Below are 26,173 nucleotides of genomic sequence, written 5' to 3' on the forward strand. Positions count from 1 at the left end.
GAGATGATGTGGCCAAGCACGAGGAGACGAGAACTAGGAGCTTGCCAGTTCCTAGTCTGACATCTTGGTAAGGCCTTGGGCCATCTTTTAGGTCAATAATACCTTAAAAGAATTTCTTGAGTTTTCCCCACTTCCATTAAAGGTAAAACAAGAGGAAGCAGGTTTAAAAAGCAACCAGATATTTTTACTTAGACACAAGATACATAAAATGGGGCTCAGGAGCATGTCCCGAAAGCCCTTCGAACAGAGCCAAGACCAAAAGCTCAGAGCCAGGTGGGCAGATGTCACCATGTTGCAGTCCCAGCACCACTCTCCGGCCCAGGGCAGGACGGCCAGAATGGTCTGCTCCCAGCTGAGGCTGCCCTGTTGCCCAGTGGAGTGGAGGCTCTGGGACCAGACCAGCATGAGGAAGCCTGAAGGGGAGGAAGGGAAGGAGGGATGTGACCACCTGACAGTGGAAACGGGCACAAGAAGCAGTTAGTCACACTGCCGCCAAAGAGCTTTCTTGTAGGTTAAATACATCTCCAAAATCCTTGCAAAAGCCAGGTCACCCAGGAACCATCGGAAATTGAGTGCTGCAGGTCTGTTGCAGGCGCTCCTTTCCACAGGAGACTCTGGGATCTGAAACTGCGCCTCTGATCTCCCCCAGGCTGGGGCTCTTTTATGTCCCCAGCTCCCAACTCTGTCGGATGCTGGTGTCCTGACTCCCCAGTTGTGACAAGTCCCAGACCCCATCCAGACAAATAGATTATGGTACCCGCTTCTGTTCCAAGGCGCCCCAGCTCTCCAGGACTGCTCCAGAAAAAGGGCTGAAAAACATGTAAGCTCCTTTATCTTCACTCAGTCTTTACCATCTCCCCACTCAACATCAAAAATTTAAACATCCATGGGGGCTGGCCCCATGGCCAAGTGGTTAAGTTCGCACACTCTGCTTCAGCGGCCCAGGGTTTCACTGGTTCGGATCCTGGGCATGGACATGGCACCATTCATCAGGCCATGCTGAGGCGGTATCCCACATGCCACAACTAGAAGGACCCACAACTAAAAAATATGCAACTATGTACTGGAGGGATTTGGGGAGAAAAAGCAGAAAAAAAAAAAGACTGGCAACAGTTGTTAGCTCAGGTAACAATCTTTAAAAAAAAAAAAAAATTTAAATGTCCAGGTGGCATGTGAGGCTGGGTAGTATCAGACCCCACACAATAAGAGCTAACACTCTGGCACTTAGAAGGTGCCAGGCACAGCTCAAACACTTTACAGATATTAATGCATTTAATTCTGCCAACCACCCAATGAGGCAGGTACTACTAACATGCCTGGTGTGTAAATGAGAAGATAGAAACATGGGAAAAAAAGCTTTATACAGTTTAAACACTTGCTTGACCTGACAAGTCTTGCACAAGGGCCCAACCAATGACAGGAGTGAGGTACATCTCCCCACATGGAAGTGGAGTGAGCAGTAGGAGGAGGGACACACACATGCTCCATGTAAAATACCACATGCCACACACTACACACTACCCTTTGTATAAGAGACATGGGGAATCTGAATAGAAATATTTGCTTACGACTGCAAGAGGAAATGCCAGAAGGATACACCAAAATCAGAGATGAACAGTTACCCCTGACAGAGGCATCAGGAACTGGGCTGGAAATGAGATCTTGTTATATGGTTTTCATACTGGAAATGCGTAAATCTTTTACCAAATTCAAGATAAAAACAAAAGTATAACTCCTAAAAATTCAAAATAAATTGAAACATATGAGCTGGATATCAAGTTGGTGTCAAAACCATATAGAGGAAAGAATTCTTTAGAGTAATCATTTTAAACAACAAAAGCAAAACAAAACAAAACAAACTGTATGTCCTTAGTAGTAATGATATATTTTAAGGACAAACAGAGCTGCAAAGAAATCTTAAACTTCATCCCACACTTTATTATTTGTGACTAATATTAGTGGCAATATTAGAATGTTTCTTCTGAAAGTATTTTAGAGTAAAGCAAGTAATTATGCTAATGATATTAGAAGCTAAGATATTTATAGTATGAGAAAAGATATACATGTTTAAAATGAAAGTAAACCCATCAGGTTAAATTTGAATTGGAAGTATCAATGTGAAATTGTGGGGGTTTTGAGGTGGCGGTTATTTCAAAAATGTATCACTTAACTCTGTTCACAAAAAGGTGCAAAAGCCATGAGCAGCCCAGTGCCTACAGCACACCCCCTAAACACCATTTCACCCTCACAAAGGAGCCAAGGCTCCTTAGAGGAATGGCCGATTCCGGGCCAGGATGCGAGCAAGCAACAAACGACCACAGAAGTCACGATAAAGGGCCCCACGAGGGACAGGAGGGTGCTTGGGGGCACCACCTGGTGAGGGTGGGACCATCTAAGCACCAAAATGAACAACAGCAATGGACTGAAACACACTAGTTGCAGAGCCCAAGCTCATAATGTTACTTTCAGGAAGAGAATGCATCCTCAGCCCCACCCCAAGCTCCAAAGGTCACCCCTGGGGGTACCAAGGACAGCAACTCCTTGCAATGAACAGGAAGGCATTCCTGGTGGTCCTGAACAGGCTGTATTTCAAGCAAGCAAATATCCCTAGTTGACGAAAGAAAACCCTTCTTTGCAGAAAAATTCCACCTAATAAATGTGGAAGAAAAGCCAGAATTAAGGACAATTACTATTTTGCACTGCCATCAGATGGTAAGTGTATGGGTAGCTTTATAAGAGAAGAGTCAGGCTGTAACTTTCCAACTCCTGACGAGCTGTGGTCTTCTGGGGAAATCAAAACACACAGAAATACAAATGTAAGCCACCACTTCAGACACATTCTTGCTAACAAGACTGCCGCACCCTTGGCTCTTTCAATCTAACTCTCAGTTCACAACAGCTAAGGGGCAGGCAGGAACAGGTCAGGCAACAGAGAATGCTGGTGGCAGAAACATGGATGTTGTGAAAAACTGCCAGTTAGGACTCAGGAAGGGAGTGGGAGACTGGTAAAGAAAGCTCGTATCGTCTTAGAGAATGCATATACCATTAAAAGCAGAATGTTGGTAGAAAGATGAATATTGAAGGTGTTTTCTGGTGAGGACTGAGAGGAAATGAGGAACGTGTTCTGGGAAACTAGAGGAAAGAGAATCCTGGTTACATAACGGCAGAAAGTTTAGCTGAACTATATCCTAGTTATGTGGAAGGCAGAACTTACAAGCTATGAATCTGGATATTTGGCTGAGTAGACCTCTAAGCAAAGCATTGAAGGTCTGGCCTGGTTTCTCCTTACAGCTTATAGTAAATGTGAGAGGACAGGGGCCAGCCCGGTGGCATAGTGGTTAAGTGTGCGTGCTCTGCCTCGGAGTCCTGGGGTTTACAGGTTTGCATCCCAGGTGCAGACATAGACATTGCTCATCAAGCCATGCCGTGGTGGCATTCCACACACAAAATAGAGGAAGATGGGCACAGGTGTTAGCTCAGCAACAATCTTTTTCAAGCAAAAAGAGGAAGACTGGCAACAGTCAGTTCAGAGTCAATCTTCCTCACCAAAAAAAAAAAGTGAGAGAAAAGAGATAAATTGAGGGAAGAATTGTTAAGCTAAAAGAAACCTGGACTGGATGATTTGGGAAATTCCCAGGCTATTCAGATTGCAAAAAAAAATGCTAAAATTAGGAGATTTCACTGTTAGGAAAGTGTGCTCTGGAGAGAACGCCAAAGGGGGCTGGACAAATTTTGCTAGTGCCAAAGAGATTAGGCATGTGATTCAAGAATCCCCTCAATCATCTCATGGAAGCCAGGAATAGGGATGAAATTATCCAGGAATCATCTGTGGAGAAACCTCTTGTCTAATGATGTGAATCCTGTCATATACACAGGAGACCCACAAGGTTCTTGTGTGTTATACCAGCAGAAACATTACCAGCTTGGACTGAAAAGGACATAGACTGGATGAAATCAAAGAAATGCGTCAGACTCCGAAAATTCTACAGGCAGGAAACAGGCCGATAAAACTACTCAGCTGCAAACATGTGCCACTCAGGAAAAGGAAAGATGACCACAAGGGTAGAGCCTTGGGACAAGAGGCCAAAGCCATGGGCCCAGAGAGTAGAGCCTTCAAGTCTGTCATAATTTGTTACAGCAGCTACCGGAAACTAATAATACACTGTCTCTCTAGATGTACCTATTCTGGGCATTTTACACAAACTCAATCATATAATATGTGGTCCCTTGTGACTGTTTTATTACACTTAGGAAGATGTCTTCAAGGTTCATTCATGCTGTAGCATGTACTGGTACTTCATTCCTTTATATAGTCAAATAATATTCCAATATATGGATATATCACATTTTGTTTACCCATTCATCAGTTGATAAAGATTTGGGTTGTTTCTACTTTTTGGCTATTATGAATAATGCTATCAATATTTGTGTACAAGTTTCTGTGGACATATGGGTCATATGGTAACCCTCTGTTTAATATTTTGAGGAATCATCACACTGTTTTCCACAGTGGCTGCACCATTTTACATTCCTTCCAGCAATGTATGAGGTTCCAATTTCTCCACATCTTCACCAACACTTCTTGTTTGTCTTTTTTTATTATAGCCACCATGAGTGTGAAGTGGTATCTCACTGTGGTTTTGATTCACATTTCCCTAATGACTAGTGATGCTGAGCATCTTTTCATGTACTTCTTGGCCATGTGTATGTCTTCTTTGGAGAAACATCTATTCAAGTCCTTTGCCCATTTTTGAATTAGGTTTTGTTGTTCTTGTTGAGTTGCAGGAGTTCTTTATATACTATGGAAACCAGTTCCTTTTCAGATATATGATTTGCAAATATTTTCTCCCATTCCATGCCTGTCTTTTCACTCTTGATGGTGTCCTTTGGTACACAATAGTTTTTAATTTTGATGAAGTCAAATTATTCTGTTTTCTTTTGTTGCTTGTGCTTTTGGTGTCACATGTAAGAAACTGTTGCCTAACCCAAGTCACAAAGACTTATGCCTATATTTCTTTCTAAGAGTTTTATAGTTTTAGCTCTTAAATGTAGGCCTTTGATCTATTCTGAGTTAATTTTTGATTACGGTATAAAAAGAGGATCCAACCTCAGTATTTTATATGTGGTAATCCAGTTGTCCCAGAACCATTTGTTGAAAAGACTTCTTTCCCACTGAAATCTTTTGACACTCATGTCAAAAAAATCAATTAACAATAAATATGAGGGCTTATTTCTAGACTCTCAATTCTACCCCATTGATCTACACGTTCATCTTTATGCTAGTATGACGTGTTCTTGATTACCACAGCTTTGTAGTACATTTTAAAATTTGGAAGTTTGTCTTCCAAGTTTGTTTTTTTCCAAGATTGTTTTGGCTTTTCGGGGTCCCCTGAATTTCCCTTAGGATCAGTTTGTCAGTTTCTACAAAGTCTGTTTGAAAGTTTTCCTCATATATTGAAAAATATATCAAATCCCAGAGCAGGTTCTCCAGAGTTAGTGTTCTCACTGACTTTGATAAGGTGATTCACATACTTTAACATTTTATGTTTATACAGCATAAAATATTTTAAACATACAAAAAAACGGAACAATAAAACAAATGCCAATAGGTTCCTTATCTAGCTTAAATTAAAAAATATGAACAAAAGAAAGCTAGCTCCTCACGCTACCCCACTGACTTGCCCTACATCTCGGTTTCTTTAGAAGTAAACTGGAGAAAATGCTAAAAAGGACGAGACAAAGTGTTTATAAAGTACTTCTCTCAGTGTAATACATGCTATGGGAAATACAGCTACCGAAAACCAAACAATCAGAATTCACAATTAGGCTTCTGAACAAGTGCCTTTGCTAAGGAGGGCACAGGAAGAGTCCTGACTGTCACACATTTAGACAGAACAGAGCGAAGGAGCACTGCCTACTGGACCTTCATACAAACCAGCAGCACCAGGGCTTTTTGGTAGATCTCAGCAGTTATTAAGAAAATGTATTCATGGGGCTGGCCCCGTGGCCGAGTGGTTAAGTTCGCGTGCTCCGCTGCAGGCGGCCCAGTGTTTCGTTAGTTCGAATCCTGGGCGCGGACATGGCACTGCTCTTCAAACCACGCTGAGGCAGCGTCCCACATGCCACAACTAGAAGGACCCACAACGAAGAATATACAACTATGTACTGGGGGGCTTTGGGGAGAAAAAGGAAAAAAATAAAATAAAATCTTTAAAAAAATGATAATTATAAAAAAAAAAAAGAAAATGTATTCACATTTTTTTTTTTCCAGAAGGTTAGCTCTGAGCTAACATTGGCTGCCAATCCTCCTCTTTTTGCTGAGGAAGACTGGGTCTGAGCTAACATCTGTGTCCATCTTCCTCTCCTTTTTAAATGTGAGATGCCTGCCACAGCATGGCTTGACGAGTGGTGTGTAGGTCTGCATGTGAGATCTGAAACAGCGAACCCTGGGCCGCCAAAGTGGAACATGTGAACTTAACCACTGCCCCACTGGGCCAACCTCATGTATTCACATTTTTTAACGTACGCAATCTGCTTTTCTCAGCTCTAAGACTCAGTGCTTCTAATGCCTGAATTCTTGGGCACTCCAATAACTGCCTTGGATTAAACACCAATAGTGGACAATGTATTCAGATTCAGTCAAAAGCCCGACCCTGGGCTTGTGAGGTCTGTTAAAAGACTTAAGGTAGGAAGGTTTCTCCTTTTATCAGATGTATGCAGGCATCCTCCTCCTCCCTTGCTGAGCGTGCAGCTGGGCCTGACCCTATTTCCTAGGCTTGTGCTTGTCTCTATTTATTCCAGCTGGTTGGCTGTTCAGCTAAGGTCCTCCCTGTTGATTAGTCCCAAGGCAGCTTCCCATTTCTGATGCTCTCAGCCTCCCTGGTCCCTGAATTTCACCTTGGCCCCTAGTAGGGGTTCAGTTCCACACTGGTCATTTCTACACTGTAAACCAGAGACATATACTACTTCTGCATATCACTACATTAAGTGCAAAAGAGTTGGTGTGTGTTTAACATATAAGTTTAACTTGACAACCAAGTAATAAGCAAATGTTCAGAAACACACTCGTAGTAAGCATTGCCACACACTGCTACCATAGGTGCTAACAGAGAGGTCCCAGAACCACTGTGTTCTCGTCCAGCAAATGCCAAATCCTCCCGAACCTTCAGAAGGCTGGTGTGAGTGTTCTGAGTTGCCATTATTACAATCACCCACCACTCCCAGGCACAGTTATTTTTGCTTCTGTCAGTCTCCTTTACACAGAGAGTAGTCCCACCTGTAGGGATTAAGGTGCTGCAACATTAAAGTGGATGTGTGGGTGTCTTCTGCTCTGTTAGATGGGAGGAAGCAAGAGAAGTGGCTAAGAGTGCAAGCTCTGACACCAGATTCCCCAGGTTCCCATCCTGGCTCTACCTCTGCCTGGCTGTGTGGCATCCTGGGCAAGTTAACTAGCATCCACGTGCCTGAGCTTCCTCGTCTGCAAACTGGGAGGTTGGTTCATAGGGCTGATGTGGGGTCAAAGGAGCTCAGAGGTGAAGCACGCAGAACAGGGCCCTGCAAGGGGACATCACTTCCGAGGAACAATGAGACCTGAAGCCAGCCAACAACAGCATGGAGAAGGCTTTAACTTGGGGTGCTAACTCCTGCACTGCAAGCACAAGCCCACACCAGGCAATGTAGTAAATTCTTTTTAGACAAGAACAATCAAGGTTTTCCTTGCCCTGGGGCACACACTATGCAACCTGAGGTGCCCATCAGTCCCCTACTTTCCTTTGATGTGGATACCTCTGGAACTGCCAGCTTGCCAGGATTCCAACTGAAGGTCAGCCCCTTCTTCTGTGGCCTCCTTCACCTCCTAAGCCCTCCTGGAGCCTAGAAACAGAAATCATTCTTCCCCATCCTTTTCCTTGCTCTGGGGTCCCATGTTTTAAATTCTTTCACAGTCATTCTAATGGGGTCTCAGGCAGGAGGGGCAGGTAACAAGTGTGCCCGGGCTGCCATCTGACCTGGAGAGTCCTCCCAGAGTCACACCTGCGAGGAAGGGCCTCAGGCACTAACTGACAGGCAGCTCCACGTGGGCTTGAGCAGTAGTGAAAAGATGGACATCAGACAACCATGGCCAAGCAGTACGTCTGTCTCTCTAAAACGAGAGAGGAGATTTCCAACACCACTCTTATAAATACCTCTCTTCCAAATAGTCAGGGCCTCCTCTTGGGAGTTAGGGATTTCGAACCAGCTTGATCAAAGGAAATGGGACTGAAATGGTCAAGGTGCGGTATGTGGGCAGCAGTAAGGCAGAGGCTAAGACAGTGAGGGGGCTGTCGTGCTGTCAGATGCACCCTTCAGGATGGAAGGCTTATTCCTCAGCTGCTGGGAGGGTCTCTGTGGCAGCCAGTCTCCAGATGGCCAGCAACAATCGCTGGCCTCCCTGTACACAGAGCCACTGCTCGCGTCAAAAGGTGGAGGCAATTCCCCCTGGCCTGAATCTGCACTGGCCTTAGGACTTGCTATAGCCCAGTGATGTTCTAAGACTTCTGAGAACTGACAGCTTCCACCTCCTTCTGCTTGGAGGCCAGCTGCCATACTGTAAGGAAGTCTGGGCTATGCTGCTGGAGACACCAAGTGGAGGCCACACTGGGAAAACTGATGAGCAGACACATGAGTGAAGCCTTTATGGACCTTCCACCCCAGCACAGCTGCCAGCTGAATGTAGCTGCATGAGGGGGCACAAGTGAGACCAGCAGAATGGCCAGCCAAGCAATACCAATTGCCCCAATCCTGACCCACGGAATCGGGAGGAATGATAACTCATTGCTTTAGGCCATTAAGTTTTGGGGTAGTTCCTTACAAAGCAATACATAACCAACAACACTGAACCAACAAGTTTTGCATTTCAAAAGCTGAAATAACTCAGTATGCCTTCATCAAAGTTCTGTGAATTATAAGAAAATACAAACTAACAGAAACAATAAAAATATCTCATCCCCCCAAATATTTGCAAATTATATACCTAATAAGAGACTTGTATCCAAAATACATAAAGAACTCTTACAATATACCAATAAAAAGACCAAAAATACAATTTTAAAATGGGCAAAGGATCTGAATAAACATTTCTCCAAAGAAAATATACAAATGACTGACAAGCACACGAAAAGATGCTCAAAATCATTAGTTATCAGGGAAATGCAAACCAAAACCACAATGGGATACCACTTCACATCCATTATGATGGCTAAAATAAAAAAGACAAACAAAAACAAGTATTGATGAGGAATGGAGAAACTGGAACCTCATAGACTGCTAAAGCGAATGTAAAATGGTGCAGCTGCTTTGGAAAGTAGTCTAGCAGTTCCTTGAAAGGGTAAACAAGAGTTACCAGCAATTCCACTCCTAAGTATACACCCAAGAGAAATGAAAAACATATGTCCACAGGAGAGCTTGGACACAAATGTTCCTAACAGCACTATTACAATAGCCAAAAAGTGGAAATAATCCAAATGTCCAAATAATCCAAATGATGAATGGATAAATAAAATGTAGTATATGCATATAATGGAGTATTATTTGGCCATAACAAGGAATAAAGTACATGCTACAATGCGGTTCACGGATGAGCCTTGAAAATATTATGCTAAGTGGGGGCTGGCCCCGTGGTTCACACACTTTGCTTTGGCGGCCTGGGGTTTGGATCCTGGGCGCAGACCTACACACCACTCATCAAGCCATGCTGCGGTGGCATCTCACATAGAACCAGAATGACTTACAACTAGGATATACAACTACTTGATCGGGCTTTGGGGACAAAAAGAAGAGGAAGATTGGCAACAGATGTTAGTTCAGGGTCAATCTTCCTCAGCTGGGGGGCGGGGGAGAAGCTAAGTAAAAGAAGCCAGTCACAAAAACATATATTGTATGATTGCATTTATATGAGAAGTTCAGAACAGGTAAATCCATCACAAAAGAAGCAGATAAGTGATTGCCAAGAGCTAAGGGTTGAGGGAAAATAGGGAGTGATGGCTAATTGGTATAATTTACTTTACAAATGTTCTAAAATTAGATTGTCGTGATGGCTGCATCACTCTGAATATCCTAAAGGTCACTGAGTTGTACAGTTTAAACGGGTGAATTGTATAGTATATGAATTCGCTCTTAATAAAGTTGTTATAGAAAGAAAAAGAAAATGCTTACCCTATGTGTCCAGAGCGCAGAGCCCATTCCGCCTCAGTACATGTGCTCCTGGAGCTCCTCCCTGCACTTATATGTATTCATAAACACATACTTGTGTGCTCTGACCTCTAAGACCAGACTGTAGAGGTGGTTTCTGGTTTGGAACCTGCTCCCTCCAGCCACTGATCTCTACCTTTCCATTTCAAAAGGTTACCTCATTTAAACACTCAGATCATGTTCAAATGTCCCCAACGGACCCCCATATGTCTTGACAGTTGGTTTATCCAATCAAGGGCCATAAACAGCATCTACTTTTAATTCTTGGCACATGCGTGTGTCCTGGAGCTCCAATGCCACACCTGGGCACAAGGTACACAGGGCACACCCAGTGGAGCGGTTGGTGTGCTCAGGGTCTGTGAGGCAGGGCAGGCGTCATACAGAACAAAAGCCCTGAGTATCCGCCCCACCTTGCATGAGCTGGGTAAACTCAGACAAACCACTTGGCTTCTCTGTGCCTGTTCTGCTTCATTTCTACCAAAACAGCTCTGCCCCAGGAAGAGCACATGGAGGAAAGGAGGTGGTCACTCGAAGCTCACAGGGTGACACCGAGTTCAGGGCAAGAGCTCACACAGAGGAAATGCTCCCCAGTGACTCACCTGTGACATTCCTATGCCTGGGTCCTTGCTCAAGGCCTCAACCTCCACGAGCATCACCTTCATCACTTAACAAAAGGGAACAGGGACCCTTCTGGGCCCATGTGTCAGGGTGCTGTGGGGCTTAGGTAAGGACCCCCAGGAGGGCTGAGGCTGAAGACAGAGTCAGTTCTTTTTTTTTTTTTTTTGAGGAAAATCAGTCCTGAGCTAACATCTGCTGCCAATCCTCCTCTTTTTGCTGAGGAAGACTGGCCCTGAGCTAACATCCATGCCCATCTTCCTCTACTTTATATGTGGGATGCCTACCACAACACGGCTTGCCAAGCAGCGCCATGTCCACACCCAGGATCCAAACCGGCGAACCCCGGGCCGCCGAAGTGGAACATGCGCACTTAACCACTGTGCCACTGGGCCAGCCCCCAGAGTCAATTCTTATTCAGAGCACTCTCATCCCTTCTGCAAGAGCAGCTGGGGCCTGAGTGAGTGCCCTGCAGGATTCACAGGTCTGATCACAAATGGAGGGTGATGGAAGTAAGGTGCGGGGCCGGAGGCAGGGCTTGCATCTTGGGTGTCCACCCAGTACCCTCCCTGTGCCTGTACCACAGACACACAGGAAGACCCACCGAGTGCTGCAGGCACCACCAACAGTGCCCAGGATCAATTGGTAAGCAGCCACCCCATCCCTACTCTCCAGGCAGAAGGCTGCTAGAGTCTGCACTGCACCCTTGCCTTCCCCAGCCTCTCTCCTGAGGGCTCCACCCACCAGGGCCTTACCCGGGTCTTGGCCTTCAGGAAGACATGGCTCTCCATATCCTTGCTGGATTTACTGTGGGCCACGCCAGCTTTTCTCATGGCATCCTCGCTGAAACATAAAAGGAGAAGAGATGTTGACACACACTGACAAGTCTGCTCCTACAAGGTTCCTGCCCGGCAGGCCCTGCACAGCAGTTGCCCCAGGGCAGCTGCAGTGCTGGCCCTCAGCATACCAGCCTGGCTGAGGTCCAGGAGAGGCGTGAAGGGAGGGGTGCTCAGCAGAGCAATGAAAGTCAGCTGAGCAAGGGAGTAAGAGGGCAGGGTCACTAGAAGGAAGGAACAGGAAAGGCAGTCACCATGAAGCAAAGTAGCTACCCTGGCTCGAGGGGGCAGAGAGGGCAGGCCTGGGGATGGCTCACCTCGAGCACAAAATCAAGTGCACGTTAGACAGCCGGGTGGCCAGTCAGTGTTCATTTCCTGCTCTCTGAGTGGCCTGAGTCCCCACCCAACTCAGGCAGTAGGACCCTGGCTCCAGACTACTTCTCTGTAAAATGGAGGGGCCACGTGAAGTCACCTCTCAGTCCCTCCCAAGGAAAAGGTCTCTAAGTAGAATATGCAGGTTCTCCAAGTAGAACCAAGAAGACAAGCCCCAACTTCAACAACTTCTAGCTGGAGACAAGAGGAGACAGACCACACAAACGTGGAAAACATCTTGAAAAACACATTTGCAGGCAAGCCCCGGTGGCCTACTGGTTAAGTTCGGTGCACTCAACTTCAGTGGCCTGGGTCAGTTCCTGGGCGCAGACCTACAGCACTCATCTGTCAGTGGCCATCCTGTGGTGGCAGCTCACATACAAAAAGAGGAAGACTGGCAACAGACGTTAGCTCAGAGTGAATTTTCCTCAGCAAAAAAAAAAAAGAGAGAGAGAAAGAAAAAAGAAAAAAGGAGAAAGAAAAAGAAAAAGAAAAAACCCCGACATTTGCTAACATATGTACAATAACAGACGGAATCCTATTACAGGTCTTCATCACGCTGATGCTCTGCTGGGATAGAGCCGAGCACATGGAGCTCCCCTCGAAGGGTAGCACACCCCACACCCACACTCACACCCACACCACGATAAGAACACTTGTGCATTCGTTAGAAAGGAAGGGGCAGCTCAGGCTCAGGTCCCGAGCCTGATCCAACTGCTCACAGCCTGCCTTCTGCCCCATGGGCTGCGCCTCCCTGCCTCTCTTCCCAGCGCTGGGCCTGCTGATAAACAAATGAACAAGCATGTCAGGGCTCTGCTGCCTCACCTCGAGTGAATGAGACAAGCCAGGTCCAGCTGCTGCTCAAAAGCTTTCTGACCACGCCAAACAAACCAACCAACCCCAGAGCACTGAAAGAGTGCACACACGGGCTGCAGAATCATGTTTGTAATCCTTAAAGAAATCCCAGAAAAGAGGCTAAATGCTAAGAGATAAACAAATCTGTATTAATGCATCAAGAAAAATAAAATGACGTTGAGCTACCACACTGCTAGATAACTCATTCAACACGTGCATTCAGAGTCCCTACCCCAGTTTGCTTCCTCAAGCCTGCAGAAAGGCAAGGAGATGGCAACAGGCTCCTGCTAGTAAAGGCATCCAGAGTGGAGCAGACACATGCATGAGGGGAAATGTGACGAAGGCCACAAGAGAGAGGCAAGAGGAATGATGCAGCAGGACAACTCAAAGTCTGACTCGTGGGGAAGCAAGGCTGGCAGGCCAGGACCCGGCACGCACATGCTGAGGCCAGCATGGGACAGGGGCTCCACACGTGGAGATTGAGAGACATCACCTGGTAGGCTCTAAGTCACTGAGCATTTCCCACAAGGGAAGTGACTGAGTCGACCAGTTTTCAGAAAGGTGCCTCACCTGTGCCCCCCAGGACCACATCTGTTCCCCTTCCCACCTCCCAACAGCAGTGTGAGGCAAACCCTGTCACAGAAAGACTTGCCCAGAGCTGAGGGCCACAGAGCTGCAGACCAACGGGGCAACCCAGAGGAGAACAGTGGACATAGAAGGGGACACTTGCTGGCCAGCTGGACAGCCTAGAGCACGGCTTGGGGGCAGTGGGGAGGCCGTGGGTAGAAGCTGGAGCCAGGAGCCAAGGTGTGAAGCAGAGAGAGGCAGAGAGAGGTGCTGAGGCCTCTGAGAATAGGACTCTGCTAGACAGATGGGCTCTGTGCCCAAGAGCAGCAATCTCTGCACGCTATGCCAGGCTCCTGGCTGGCTAAAAGCAGTCCTCCCAAGCTGCCTGATAGGGTTGGCAGACTCGCAGGTTATGGACTCAGAGAAACAACTGTGAACAACCAACACATCACAAGCAAGCCTTGAGGTCTAGGCCAGGAAGACGAGGGCCCACCCAGTTGGGAGAGGTCAAGGAGCAAAACTGGTGTCAGCTCACAAGGGAGGACCCCAAATGGCCATCAACAAATCTGACACTGTCAGGGTGGCATTAGCACTGTCACAAAAGGAGTCTGTCTGGTGGCCACTGCCTGGGCATGACCAGCCCTCTGAGAAGATGGATGGAGGACTGACGCTGGCTCAGAGCACAGAGCCCCTTACTGGGTCCTGGGCTCCACGAGCTCCCTCAGTCTAGCTTCCTCCTGGTTGCCACGGCTATGCCTGTCTGCCCAGTCAGGGTTCGACTGGCATCTGGTTTAGACCGGAGCCTCCTAGAGGAGGACGTGATCCATCACACAGGCCCTGTGAGATCCCCACCAGGGGTCTGGAGGATGCCCTCACTGGGCAGACCCCACCTGAGCGGCCAGTGGTGGCACACCAAGAAAACACCCTGTAACCTTAGCTCTGTGTCCACCAATCACCCAGGCAAGAAACCTGGGAACCCCCGCTTGGCTTCCCAATTCTAACCTCCATTCCCTAAAGTTCAAATCCTGACCTCATTTCTCACTGTACCTGTGGCAATCCCCTCCGAACAGCTCCTGTTTCCAGGTTCCATTCCTACCCCAACTCCCTCCCCTTGGGAGCTACCTGAGCCACACGACTGCCAGTGGGCATGGGAAGTGGCCTGTATGTCCCCGTGTGCTTCAAGGCCTCGTTCCTTACCAGAGAGGCAGGCAGCCCATGCAGCTGAGAAGCCCACTCACTCCTTCATCCATCTGCTCCGCTCACTCCCCCAGAGCCCTGCTGCCTGGCACGCTGCTTTGACCTTCCCACCAGCCATGTCTGCTGGGCCCTCTGACCCTGCTCCCACCCGGGCACCCCTACTCTCTGCCTCAAGGAAACTCCATGGTCACTTCAACTACACCCGCGGCACCTCCTGTGGGAACTGCTGGCTTTCTGGCTGTTGGCCCCACTGCCCTATGAACAACTTGAGAGCAAAGACTGTGGTACGCACCTCCGTGTGCAGCAGGCAATAATCAGCACTGGACCAAAAAACTGGCTAATTTTAACACAAGGAGTGGTAACACCATGCATTTTGATGGCACACGATGTGCAGAACTGAGAATCGGTGTGGCAGGGACCGGGGAAATCAAGCATCGAACAAGCATGTCCAAGTGGCAGGGGCAGGAAGCAGACAGAGGAGGGAGGGCCTAGGCTCCAGAATCGCAAGGACCGGGGCTCAAATTCCGACCTGGCTACTCGCCAGCTCTGGGTCTTGGGAGAGGCACTCCACCCCTAAGCATGTCCTCCTCGTAAAGGAGCACTCTAAAAGGGCTGTGGCCAGGATGAAGGGAGGTACACAGAAGGGGCACAGTGTGAGGACAGGCCCAGCCTTGGCACGACCTGCTCTTCCTCATCTCCACCCTGTCCGCAAATTGGGAAACTCAATTTTCAACCAGAGTCCAGTTGTAGTACTTGTAATCTGAATCAGCATAGGATAAAGCCAAAAAACTGGCAAACTGTGTGTCCTTGGGAAGGTTTATGTGGACATAAGCTCGAAGTGTGCTAATGCCCCAGGCTGTCTCTCATGGCTCCTCCCCCAAGCCGAGGACCCTAGATAAGGCAGCACCTGCACGCTGGCACCTGCAGAGGGAGGATGGTGACAGTGCCCACATCACAGGGCTGTTCTGAGGATTACAGGAGTTAACATCGTCAGGCACTTGGCACACAGGAAGCACTAGTGTGTGTTAAAGAAAACAGAACAGTCGGCCTAAGTGTGCATCCCAAAATACCTCCAATGTGTGATGACGTTTGTGTCGCCCCCTTCCTAGCAGATGACAGCAGGGAGCGTGTGTGGCTTCTTCAGGCAGAGCTCTTCTCCCACTGGAACTACGAGCCACCTGGAAGCGTGCCCCCTCGGTGCGCAGCTCCATAGCCTTATTGGGCTGCGAATTTCTCAGGAGGGGCCTTCACACAGGTATGCTGATCAGAAGCATGAAGCAGTCTCCCCTGCCCTCCGGCTGCCTGAGCTCCATTCTAAAGGGCCTGGTTCACACCAAGGGTCCTCTCACCTCTCCTGACACCTCTCTCCTCAACACTGCCCCTGGCATTTCCAGGCCTCTTTGCCCAGGTCTAACTTCTTTCCCCACTGCTGAATGAATGCTTCAATTTCTAGGAGAATGAGCTCCTCTGGTCTTCTGCTGGTGTCTAAAGCAGAAAGGTTCTTCCCCTGTGGGTCACAGACTCACCCTCCTGACCTCAGGTGCACAGGATGCCTTCTGCCCATCCATCTGTGTGACAGACGTTCACTCTTCCCAGAGGAAACTTCTGATTTGAGAACCACAACACCCATCAACCAAGTGACCTCTCATGGGGCGGGAGTTTTGGCCAGCCTCACGCCACTCCTCAAGAGAAGCCTCCAGGTGAAGTGCCGCCTATGTGTGCAAACAGTCTGTTCACCCGTCTGGGACAGAAGCATGCAGCTCACTTGTGCGACCCTTCACCTTGTGTGTGTAAAAACCCAAATCATAAAAGTGCCAGAAGTCAACGAGAGGATAGTTATATAATATCGGGATGAGGAATCCTTCCTAAGCACATCACCAAAAGCAGACACCATAAAGGGAAAAAGATTTTGCCAGATTAAAAAAGATTTCTACCACACTTTCACCAGCCACCTACCAGAGAGAGAGGAAAAGGTGCTCCTAATACTCCAGGCCTTCTGCAGCTCAAGCCCAGCCCTGATGCTCAAGTACCCAGCCCACTCTCACCCCAGGCCTTTGCAATGGCCCTGCATGTTTGGGGGCAAGCTCTCAGCATAAGGCACAGTTCAGGCCAGCACAAGAGAGAATTGCCCCACCCTCCCTAAATGCCAGCTGGGCCCATACACCGCATGTGGATGAGGCCGGCCCCGAAGCTTCTGCCCTGCCCCAGTGCCAAGGCATCCACTGAGCCCGCCTCCAGAAGGGATAGGAAGTGAAGATGGACCAGAAGGAAAGCAAATCACTACACTGGCCCTGAGAGGGAAACCAACTTTCACTGATTCTCATCACATCTATGGGTTTCATACTTTCAATTCAGAAGGGACCTATTTTTCACTCTGTAATTTTGGTTTGTTCCTCAAAAATATTACACCCTCTTAGGCATCAAATTTTTTAAAAATCAGGAATTTATTTGGAGAGGAGGATGATAAGGAATCAGTCAGAATGAAAAACACACAGGTTCCAAATGAACTATTCTGGCCCTCTGAAGAGAGGAAACCTCTGCCTGCAGAAGGACGAAGCCAGATGACAGGGGAGGCACTGGCTTCAGCTGAGCCAGCTGACATCACAATCCAAATTAACGTGTTCCCTGAAACATTTCATTGCAAAAACAAAATTAAACGAGATAGGAATCTCCAAGTTGGAACGAGGGACTGAACCTGCACATCTAATTTTGTTCCATACCAAAACCTTACTTAAAGCACAGAAAAAAGGGATTTTGTTTTTCTCTAACACAAACTCACAAAGACGGGAAGAATGGGAGTGGCGGCCCCAAGAACAGCCTCTCAGAGGCTGGAAAGCTGATGGCGGGTGGTGATGGACACAGCAAGCCAATCAAGAAAATGGAGTGCTAAGTAAGGGACAGTGAGGAGGGCTGAGAGCCAACCTGGTGACAGGCCTAGAACTTTGCGAGGCTCAGGACAGGGTGTGCCAGGTGCTCGTGGGTCCAAGGGCAAATGGAAGGATTCCCAGGAGAAAGCCATGCCCGCATGCCCTCCCCCACTTCACATTGTTGGGTAACCACCTCCACACCAGGAGACAGCTAGAGATTTATTCTATGGAAAAGCATAGAAAGGAGAGTCATTGGACAGGGGGGTCAACCCACCCGGTTCAGAAGGCATGGGGAGGATAATGAAAGCAGCAGACTGCATGGCCATCCGAGTGACTGGATCCATACCAAGTGCTGAGACTCGGCCGCCTGCCCACCTCCCTACCCACGGCTTCCTGCAGCACGGCGCCCAGGCCTTCAGCCTGCAGCCCAGCATTTGGAAGACCATGTTCTGGAGGAAAGACTCAGAGACCTGAAGCCACATAAGCCCCCAGTGAACCTCCCAGTGGACAGGCCACCTTGTGCTCAGAGAGTCCACCTGCCTTTGCAGTGCCCCTCTCTTAGAGTGAGCAGCCAACCAAGGGCTCCCAGACACTCTAACATGGTAGACAAAGACCCTAGGAGAAAAGTCGTTTGGAGCTATCAGAAACTCAGCAGGAAGAAGACAATGTCAAGAAACTATCTTTAAAACACTGCATCCATTTAACAAGAATAGGATGCTATAAAATGGGAAAAGTCAGATTACAAAAAAAAAAAAAAGAGTTCTTAGAAATAAAAGCATTAGCAGTGAAAGGTCAGAGATAAAACTGAGGAAATCCCCCAGAGAAGAGAGCTAACAAACAGATGGATAACAGGAGATAAAAGATTAAAAAAATTAGAAGAGGGCCAAAGGGCCAACATTCAAACATCAGGAGAGTAAGCACAGGGAGTGGCAGGAATGAAATTCCCCGTGAAATGACTCGAAGGAACCTCCCCCCTGAAGCACAGGACGCGAGTTTTGGGATCAAGGCAAGCCACAGTAAAGCTTACTAAGAGGAGAAGCACTGGGCCATCACAAAAGCAGCAGTGGAGGAAAAAAGCAGAGGGACATGCTTCCCAATCGTTAAGGAAGTATTTCCAACCCAGAAGTCTATATGCACGCAAACTGACACAGCCTCCAGAAACTGAACTCCCACAAGCACTTTCTCTGGAAGCGAGTGTTATGAGTGAGTGAACCCAAAAGAACAAAACACAGGATACACAAAACCAGAGACCCAACAGCGGACAAGAAACAAGCACACCGAGGTCTGTCCTCACCACGCCCCTGGCCACTGCCCACGAGGGCTCCACAAAGGAGGTCCAGGAAAAAGGTTGGAACCGAGAGATGGCCTGGTAGCACTTAGCACAGGGAGAACTGTCCCAGAGAGGTGACTGGAAGATATGGGAAGAGTTAACCACAGGTACACAGAAAGCTAGGCCGATTTTTAAGAAGGCAATTTTTTCTAGGGGGAAAAAACGATCACAGTACACCACTACACTCAGCTGTGAATACCATTTGTGTAGGAACGAAACGTAAGCGTTCATTACCGATTTACCCAGAAGGTAAAATACTGGCAGAATGAAGGAGCAGCAGAGAGAATGGCTGTACAAAGCCAAAGAGAAAGTCAATAGATAATTCATAAAACTCATAAACATCACGACTAGAGAGGGCAGCACATGCACAGTACTTAGAATCACTGGCATATGCCAGAAAAAGAGCAGAGTCACAGGGCAGACACGGTGAGTAGGAAACCACCACAGTTTCTCCTAATTCTTTTATCATCCCTTGACTTTTAAAATTTATGTGGATATATTAATTTGATAAAATAAAAAATACATAATTAAAAGTTAAATGATAAAATGCACATACAGGGGCTGGCCCGGTGGCGTAGTGGTTAAGTTCATGCACTCTGCTTCAGCAGCCCAGGTTCGCCAGTTTGGATCCCGGGTATGGGCCTACACATTACTCATCAAGCCACGCTGAGGGAGGCGTCCCACATAGAAGAACTAGAAGGACTTACAACTAGGATATACACTATGTACTGGGGCTTTGGGGAGACAAAAAAAGGAAGATTGGCAACAGATGTTAGCTCAGGGCCACTCTTCCTCACCAAAAAAAAAAAAAAAAAAAGCAAAAGCACATACAGAGTATGCCACAGAATCTGCCATGCAGAAATACTCAGTGAACGTCAGTTATTATCAAGAAAGGTCTCCTTCAACTTTCTAAACTTTCCGACTCAGTCAACATAGAGACAAGAAACTTCTGCTTCATCAGCAATTTTGAACCCCAGGAGTGTCTCAAAAAGCCTACCATGTTCCACAGTTCTCCCAGTAGCCCCTGGGTCAGAGAACGGTCAGAGAGGCACTTGGCAAAGCAGTCTCCCCTCGTCACCACCCTAAACCCCCTACACACCTGAGAGGTACCTCACCACAACTACAGCCAGAAAATTCCTTCCCTGCCCTCCACCCGCACAGGGTTGTTCAGTCGAGTCTTCTGACCATATACCAGGTCCTCAGACAGCTACAGAGCAGCATCCTGTGCCCTCCTAGGTCTTCTCTCGGTTCTGCGGCTGTGATTTACTGCCCCAACGCCCCAAGTGGTTTCATCTCAGAGGCAGGAAATGATAATACACCAACTGTTTAGCCTCCAACAGTAAGGAAAGCAAACACCTGCCCTCAACAGGGAGGGCGTCTTCTGAAACTCACAGGGAGCTGCAAGCATGTTTGCCAGGCCAGATCCCCGACTGCGACTTCTTTGTCAGCACACTTCTGCATTCTGGTTCTCTGACTTTTTAAAGAAACATAAAAGTGCTTTTTAGGGGCGGGTCCTGTGGCCAAGTGGTTAACTTCGCACGCTCCGCTTTGGCGGCCCAGGGTTTTGCTGATTCGGATCCTGGGTGCGGACATGGCACTGCTCATCAGGCCATGCTGGGGTGGCGTCCCACATGCTACTGGAAGGACCTACAACTAAAATATACAACTATGTACTGGGGGCTTTGGGGAGAAGAAGGAAAAATTTTAAAAATAAATAAAACCTTAAAAAAAAAGTGGTTTTTAACAAGATAAAAATATGTATTTCAGAGGCTGGCCCCGTGGCGTAGTGGTTAAGTTCAGTGCACTCCACTTCAGCGGCCCCGGTTTGCAGGTTCAGATCCTGGGCGTGGACCTACACCACTCGTCAGCCATGCTATGGCAGCAACTCACATACAAAGTGGAAGAAGACTGGCACAGATGTTAGCTCAGGGCTATCTTCCTCAAGCAGAAAAAAAAAAAAAGGTATTTCAGAATTTAACCATCCACCTACATGTAAGAAAGGGTATTAAAATTTTTTAATCATACAAACACAAGAAACTTAAAACACTTTCTTCACATTCCTCTTAGGTTGTTTAAGCTCTCCAATTTCTCCTCTCAAGATTTCTTAATTCCCAAGGAACCAGATCAATGAAAAAACTACACCTAGAGAAAACACCACTGTCCTTTAAAGAGCATGTAGTTATTTGAGCTGGTTCAGAAGACTACAGGAGTTCGTCATTTATTCAAATCTGCTCGTTTGGCCTTAAGAGAACCAGGAGAGCTGGAGGGGCCTCTTGATCCCTTTCCAGGCACTAGACTCTGGGCTCCAGGCCTGGGACCACTCCAGCGCCCCCAGTTACAGCCCCTAGCACGTCCCAGTCACTACCAGGCAACCATGTGGTAAGGATGCTCTCTGCCAACCCAAGAATTTATTAAAATGATTACCTCACATGATTCTGTGGCATTTGGGGGCGGGAGGGAAGCTCCATCTTTTAGAGAGCTGTACTCCAGTACTGGCAGTTGAAATCATGCAGTGTCTGGGATGCGATTTTAAAACAGTCCAGGGAGGGATGGGTGAAACATTGGCTATATGTGGCTAACTCTCAAAGTACCTGGAAGACCATTTTTCTATTATCTCTACTTCCGTGAATGTTTGGAAAAATCCATAATGGAACCTTTAACAAGATAGTAAACAAAATGCTCAGGTCAAGCATGCGGGATAACTGTGCAGAGGAGCCTGGAGGAGACTTACTCTCAAGAGCTCTCCAGGGGCCGGCCCTGTGGCCGAGTGGTTAAGTTTGCGTGCTCCACTTCAGTGGCCCAGGGTTTGCTGGTTTGGATCCTGGGCGTGGTCCTACACACCGCTCATCAAGCCATGTTGTGGTGGCATCCCACATATAAAAAGTAGAGGAAGATTGGCACAGATGTTAGCTCAGAGCCAGTTTTCCTCAGCATAAGGAGAATTGGAGGCAGATGTTAGCTCAGGGCTAATCTTCCTCAAAACAAACAAATAAACAAATAAATAAAATAAAAATACAGATAGATATATTTTTACATATTTAAAATACATGCAAATAAAATTATACTCACACAGAAACAAGACTGGAGGAAACAGATCAAAATGTCAGTAACAGCCATCTCTGGGCAGAGATTATGGAAAACACCTTTCTGTTTTGAAATCCTCTCCAGTGTTATCTGGAAGGGAATGAAGTACTGCACCCACAAGTCCTGAACACACTGACCAAAAGAGGAGATGGAGACAGGCCCAAGCCGCTGGGACTGGTGTTCTTGTGTCCACATCCCTCTCATCCCTGTCTTTCTCCACATCTGCTCTGCCCACCACAGTCCTCTGCTCCATCTCCTCTACCGCCTCCACCCAAACACGAGGACAGCTCACCCACATGCCTCCTGCAGCTGACTACTCTTCCCTGAATCTCCCACTGGCTGCAGGACTTTTCTCCTTGAAGAGTTGACACCCCTACACATTCTGCACATCATCACCTTGCAGCCCACCTCTCAGAATCAGCATAGAATCAGGGCCAGCTCCCTCTGGGATGCACACCCATCTCTCTCCTCCCCTTCCTCCCACATAAACGCATGCACAGTCCCCAAGGGTTCTTATTATAAAGGCAGGTTCCTTGACAACGCCAGTGGAACTCTCCTACGTGGCTGGTAGGAATGTAAATTGGTAGCGCCTGGAAAACTGTTTGGCAGAATGTGCTGCAGCTGAAGGCCACACCCCTCAACTCAGCCCTGGGTGCATAACCCAGAGAGTCTGTATGTACCAGATGACCCAAAACACCCCTGGTGCTGTCTTCACATAGCCAACAAGGACCTAACCCCAACATCCATCAAGCATAGAACAGAAAAGTAATCTGGGGTAGAGTCATGCAATGGAATAACACATGGCATAAATAAGAACAACTGCTACCCAGGATGATGAATCATGGACCTGATGCGGAATGAAAGGAGCCAGACACAAGATTGCACTGAACGTAATTACAACAACAGGAAGTTCAAGAACAAATGTGTCCATGGCCAGGGAAATCAGAAGAGTGTGGCAGGGTCTGCACTGGCTGAAGCCCAGGGAGGAGCCTGCTGGGTGCTGGGCCTGTTCAAGACGTAGGTCTGGCTGGTGGCTATGGGGTCATTTACATATGTGAACATTCACTTGGCATGATTTGCGTCCTTGTGCTGTTCGCTGTAGGAGGCATGTTAACTTCAATACAAAGAAACAGTACTTGAGACGAGAGAGCTCCTGAGCCCTGGCCCCAGCATCCTGCCCCTGCCCATCCTTAGTTTGGGACCTGAACAGCCTCTTGCCTGAATTCCAACTACAAAGCACCTGGCAGGACTCCCGCAGCATTTTCACAAGCGTGAATCCTCCCTAGCAGGAATCAAAGCGGACTAGCGGTGTTTAAAGGGCCCGGGGCGATCAATCAGGGCTTCTCAGGGCAAATCCAGCATTCTTTCTACTTTATAACAGGGGCTCCCTCCCATACACGGAAGCCAGATCACTTCCTCAAACGTCACCTGTGATGAGGACTGAAAGGAAGTTGGAAAGAGGGGAAAGCAGAACAGAAGGACAGTGGAGACACGGAAGACCCATTTCTTAACTGACATGCACTCTCTCCCCAAAGCCTGCACAGGAAGGAGCTCAGGGTACACAGGCTGGGAAGAGCAGGAGCCCAAGAGGCAGGGGGGCCTTTCTGGTCTGGGCCCTTGGCCTAGATGCCCCTTACCTGCCTTGCTGTCCCTCTCTCAGATGGATACTAGCGGCTCAGCTCAAAGGCTGACCTGTAGCCAGGTAACATCTCACTACAGTTCCTTACCCACCCCTACCCCTTTGGCAGATTCCCAGGCAGAGAGCTAAGAGAAGACTGCAGGGCCAAAGGCTAAGACGGAATAGGGTTCAGAAGGAAGAGGGAGCAAGACAGCATTCGGCTGCTATTCATCAAGTATGAGTACCAAGAAGATGTGTGTAAGTGAGAGAATCAGTGAATTTGAGGGAAGGGTAGGCCCAAGCACTCTGTATACTATGCTTGCAACTCTCTGTATATTTGAAACATCTCAAAAGAAAAAGCTCAAAGTAAGGAGAACTGGGACTTCAAGAGGTTAAATGTCTTCTCCAAGGACTCACTGTCCTAAGTACCAGTGAATCCACCTCAAGATACTTAACTCATTCAATCACAGACCTTTATAAACAGGCCCCACCTAGGTTAGTAAGCAATTCCCTTTTAAACTGGAGGGGAGCGTCTCCCTTCCAGGGTGGTGGTTTCACGGATTGGCCCTGGGCTCCTAGTGCATTCTCTTTGTTCTTTGGGATTGGGAACTCCTTTGCTTATCTGCTAAACAGAACCATCTAGTAAGAGCGTGGATTCCACTTTGTCTTTAAATAAATGTCTCAATTAAAAAAAAGAAAGGCTCGGGGCTGGCCTGGTGGCGCAGCGGTTAAGTGCACAGTTGTAGTTTTCTACAACCATACCTGCAATTATTATACAGCTCTCCTCTGAGCACCATGCTAGGAGCTCAATGAGATCCAGAGGTATAAGACCAGATCCTACACTCAAGGAATTTATAATACAGTTGGCAAGACAAAAAAATGAGTGTAAAAACAGGAAAAAAGAGTTCATCTGTTCGGTGCATCCAGGATGTACCTAATGAGGGCTCTACAAACACAAGAGGAAGTAGGCACGGCCATGGGCTAAGCCATCAGGGGTCATGAGGAAGAGATGAGGCCAAGGCCAAATCTATGACACAGAAGAGAAAGAACGACAGAGGGAGAGCCAGCCATAAAGGTAACCAGAGGGCTTGGCACGTACCAGGGAACATCTGGCTGGGGCTCTCGCACCAGCACAGAGGGACGGTCAGCGGGAAGGACAGTTTCAGTTAAAAGGGGAGGGGCCAGCCTGGTGGCACAGCAGTTAAGTTCACACATTCTGCTTCTCGGCGGCCCAGGGTTCACCGGTTCAGATCCCAGGTGCGGAGATGGCACCGCTTGGCACGCCATGCTGTGGTAGGCATCCCGCATGTAAAGTCGAGGTAGATGGACACAGATGTTAGCTCAGGGCCAGGTTTCCTTGGCAAAAAGAGGAGGACTGGCAGCAGATGTTAGCTTAGGGCTGATCTTAATAAAATAAAAAAGGGGAATGCTTCTGTGACAAGTAATGAAGGATGGACAGCTACGTGCAAAAGAATGAAAGTAGACCATTATCTTGCACAATACACAAAAATTAACTCTAAATGGATTAATGATTTGAATGTAAGAACTGAAACTATAAAAACCCTAGAAGAAAATATAGGCAGTGCACTCCAACATTTGTCTTAGCCACATCTTTTTGAATACCATGTCTACTAGGGTAAGGGAAACAAAAGAAGAAGTTAATGAAAGGGACTACATCAGACTAAAAAGCCTCTGCAAAGCAAAGGAAACCATGAACAAAATGGAAAGACAACCCCCTAACTGGGAGCAAATATTTGCTAATCATTTATCAGACAAGGGGTTGATCTCCAAAGTATATAAAGAACTCACACAACTCAAACAAAAAAAACAAACAACCCGATCAAAAAATGGGCAGAGGATGTGAACAGACATTTTTCCAAGGAAGATATACAGATGGCCAACAGACACATGAAAAGATGATCAACATCACTAATCATCGGGGAAATGCAAATCAAAACTACAATGAGATATCACCTTACACCAATCAGAATGGCTATAATTACGGAGACAAAGAACAACAAATGTTGGAGAGGATGTGGAGAAAAGGGAACCCTCATACACTGCTGGTGGGAATGCAAACTGGTACAGCCACTATGGAAAACAGTATGGAGATTCCTCAAAAAACTAAAAATAGTACTACCATAGACCCAGCTATCCCACTACTGGGTATCTACCCAAACAATTTGAAATCAACAATCCAAAGTAACACATGCACCGCTATGTTCATTGCAGCACTATTCACAATAACCAAGACATGGAAACAATCCAAGTGCCCATCGTCAGATGACTGGATAAAGAAGATGTGGTATGTATATATACAATGGAATACTATTCAGCCATAAAAAAAGACAAAATCTTCCCATTTGCAACAACATGGATGGATCTGGAGGGTACTATGCTAAGTGAAATAAGCCAGACTGAGAAAGACAAACACCATATGATTTCACTCATATGTGGAATATAAACAAACACATGGACAAAGAAAACAGTTCAGTGGTTACTGGGGGAGGGAAATGGAGGGTGGGCACAGGGGGTGAAGGGGAGCACTTGCCTGGTGACAGACAAGAAATATGTACAACTGAAATCTCACAACGATGTAAACTAT

General features: G+C 47.3%; 1 protein-coding gene across 11 annotated transcripts in view; it reads right to left on the reverse strand.

Moving 5' to 3' along the window:
• The window catches only part of MED15 (mediator complex subunit 15), a 71,719-nt gene that overhangs the window by 32,152 nt on the left and 13,394 nt on the right, over positions 1-26,173 (reverse strand). For all 11 annotated transcript variants that reach the window (XM_070275217.1, XM_070275218.1, XM_003365441.5 and 8 more), the window contains one exon: positions 11,598-11,685. In XM_070275217.1, coding sequence (XP_070131318.1) covers positions 11,598-11,685 — 88 coding nt within the window. Of the gene's footprint in view, positions 1-11,597; positions 11,686-26,173 lie in introns of those variants that run through there.

This window comes from Equus caballus, chromosome 8 (genome assembly GCF_041296265.1).
Source record: "Equus caballus isolate H_3958 breed thoroughbred chromosome 8, TB-T2T, whole genome shotgun sequence".
Taxonomy (NCBI): Eukaryota; Metazoa; Chordata; class Mammalia; order Perissodactyla; family Equidae; genus Equus; species Equus caballus.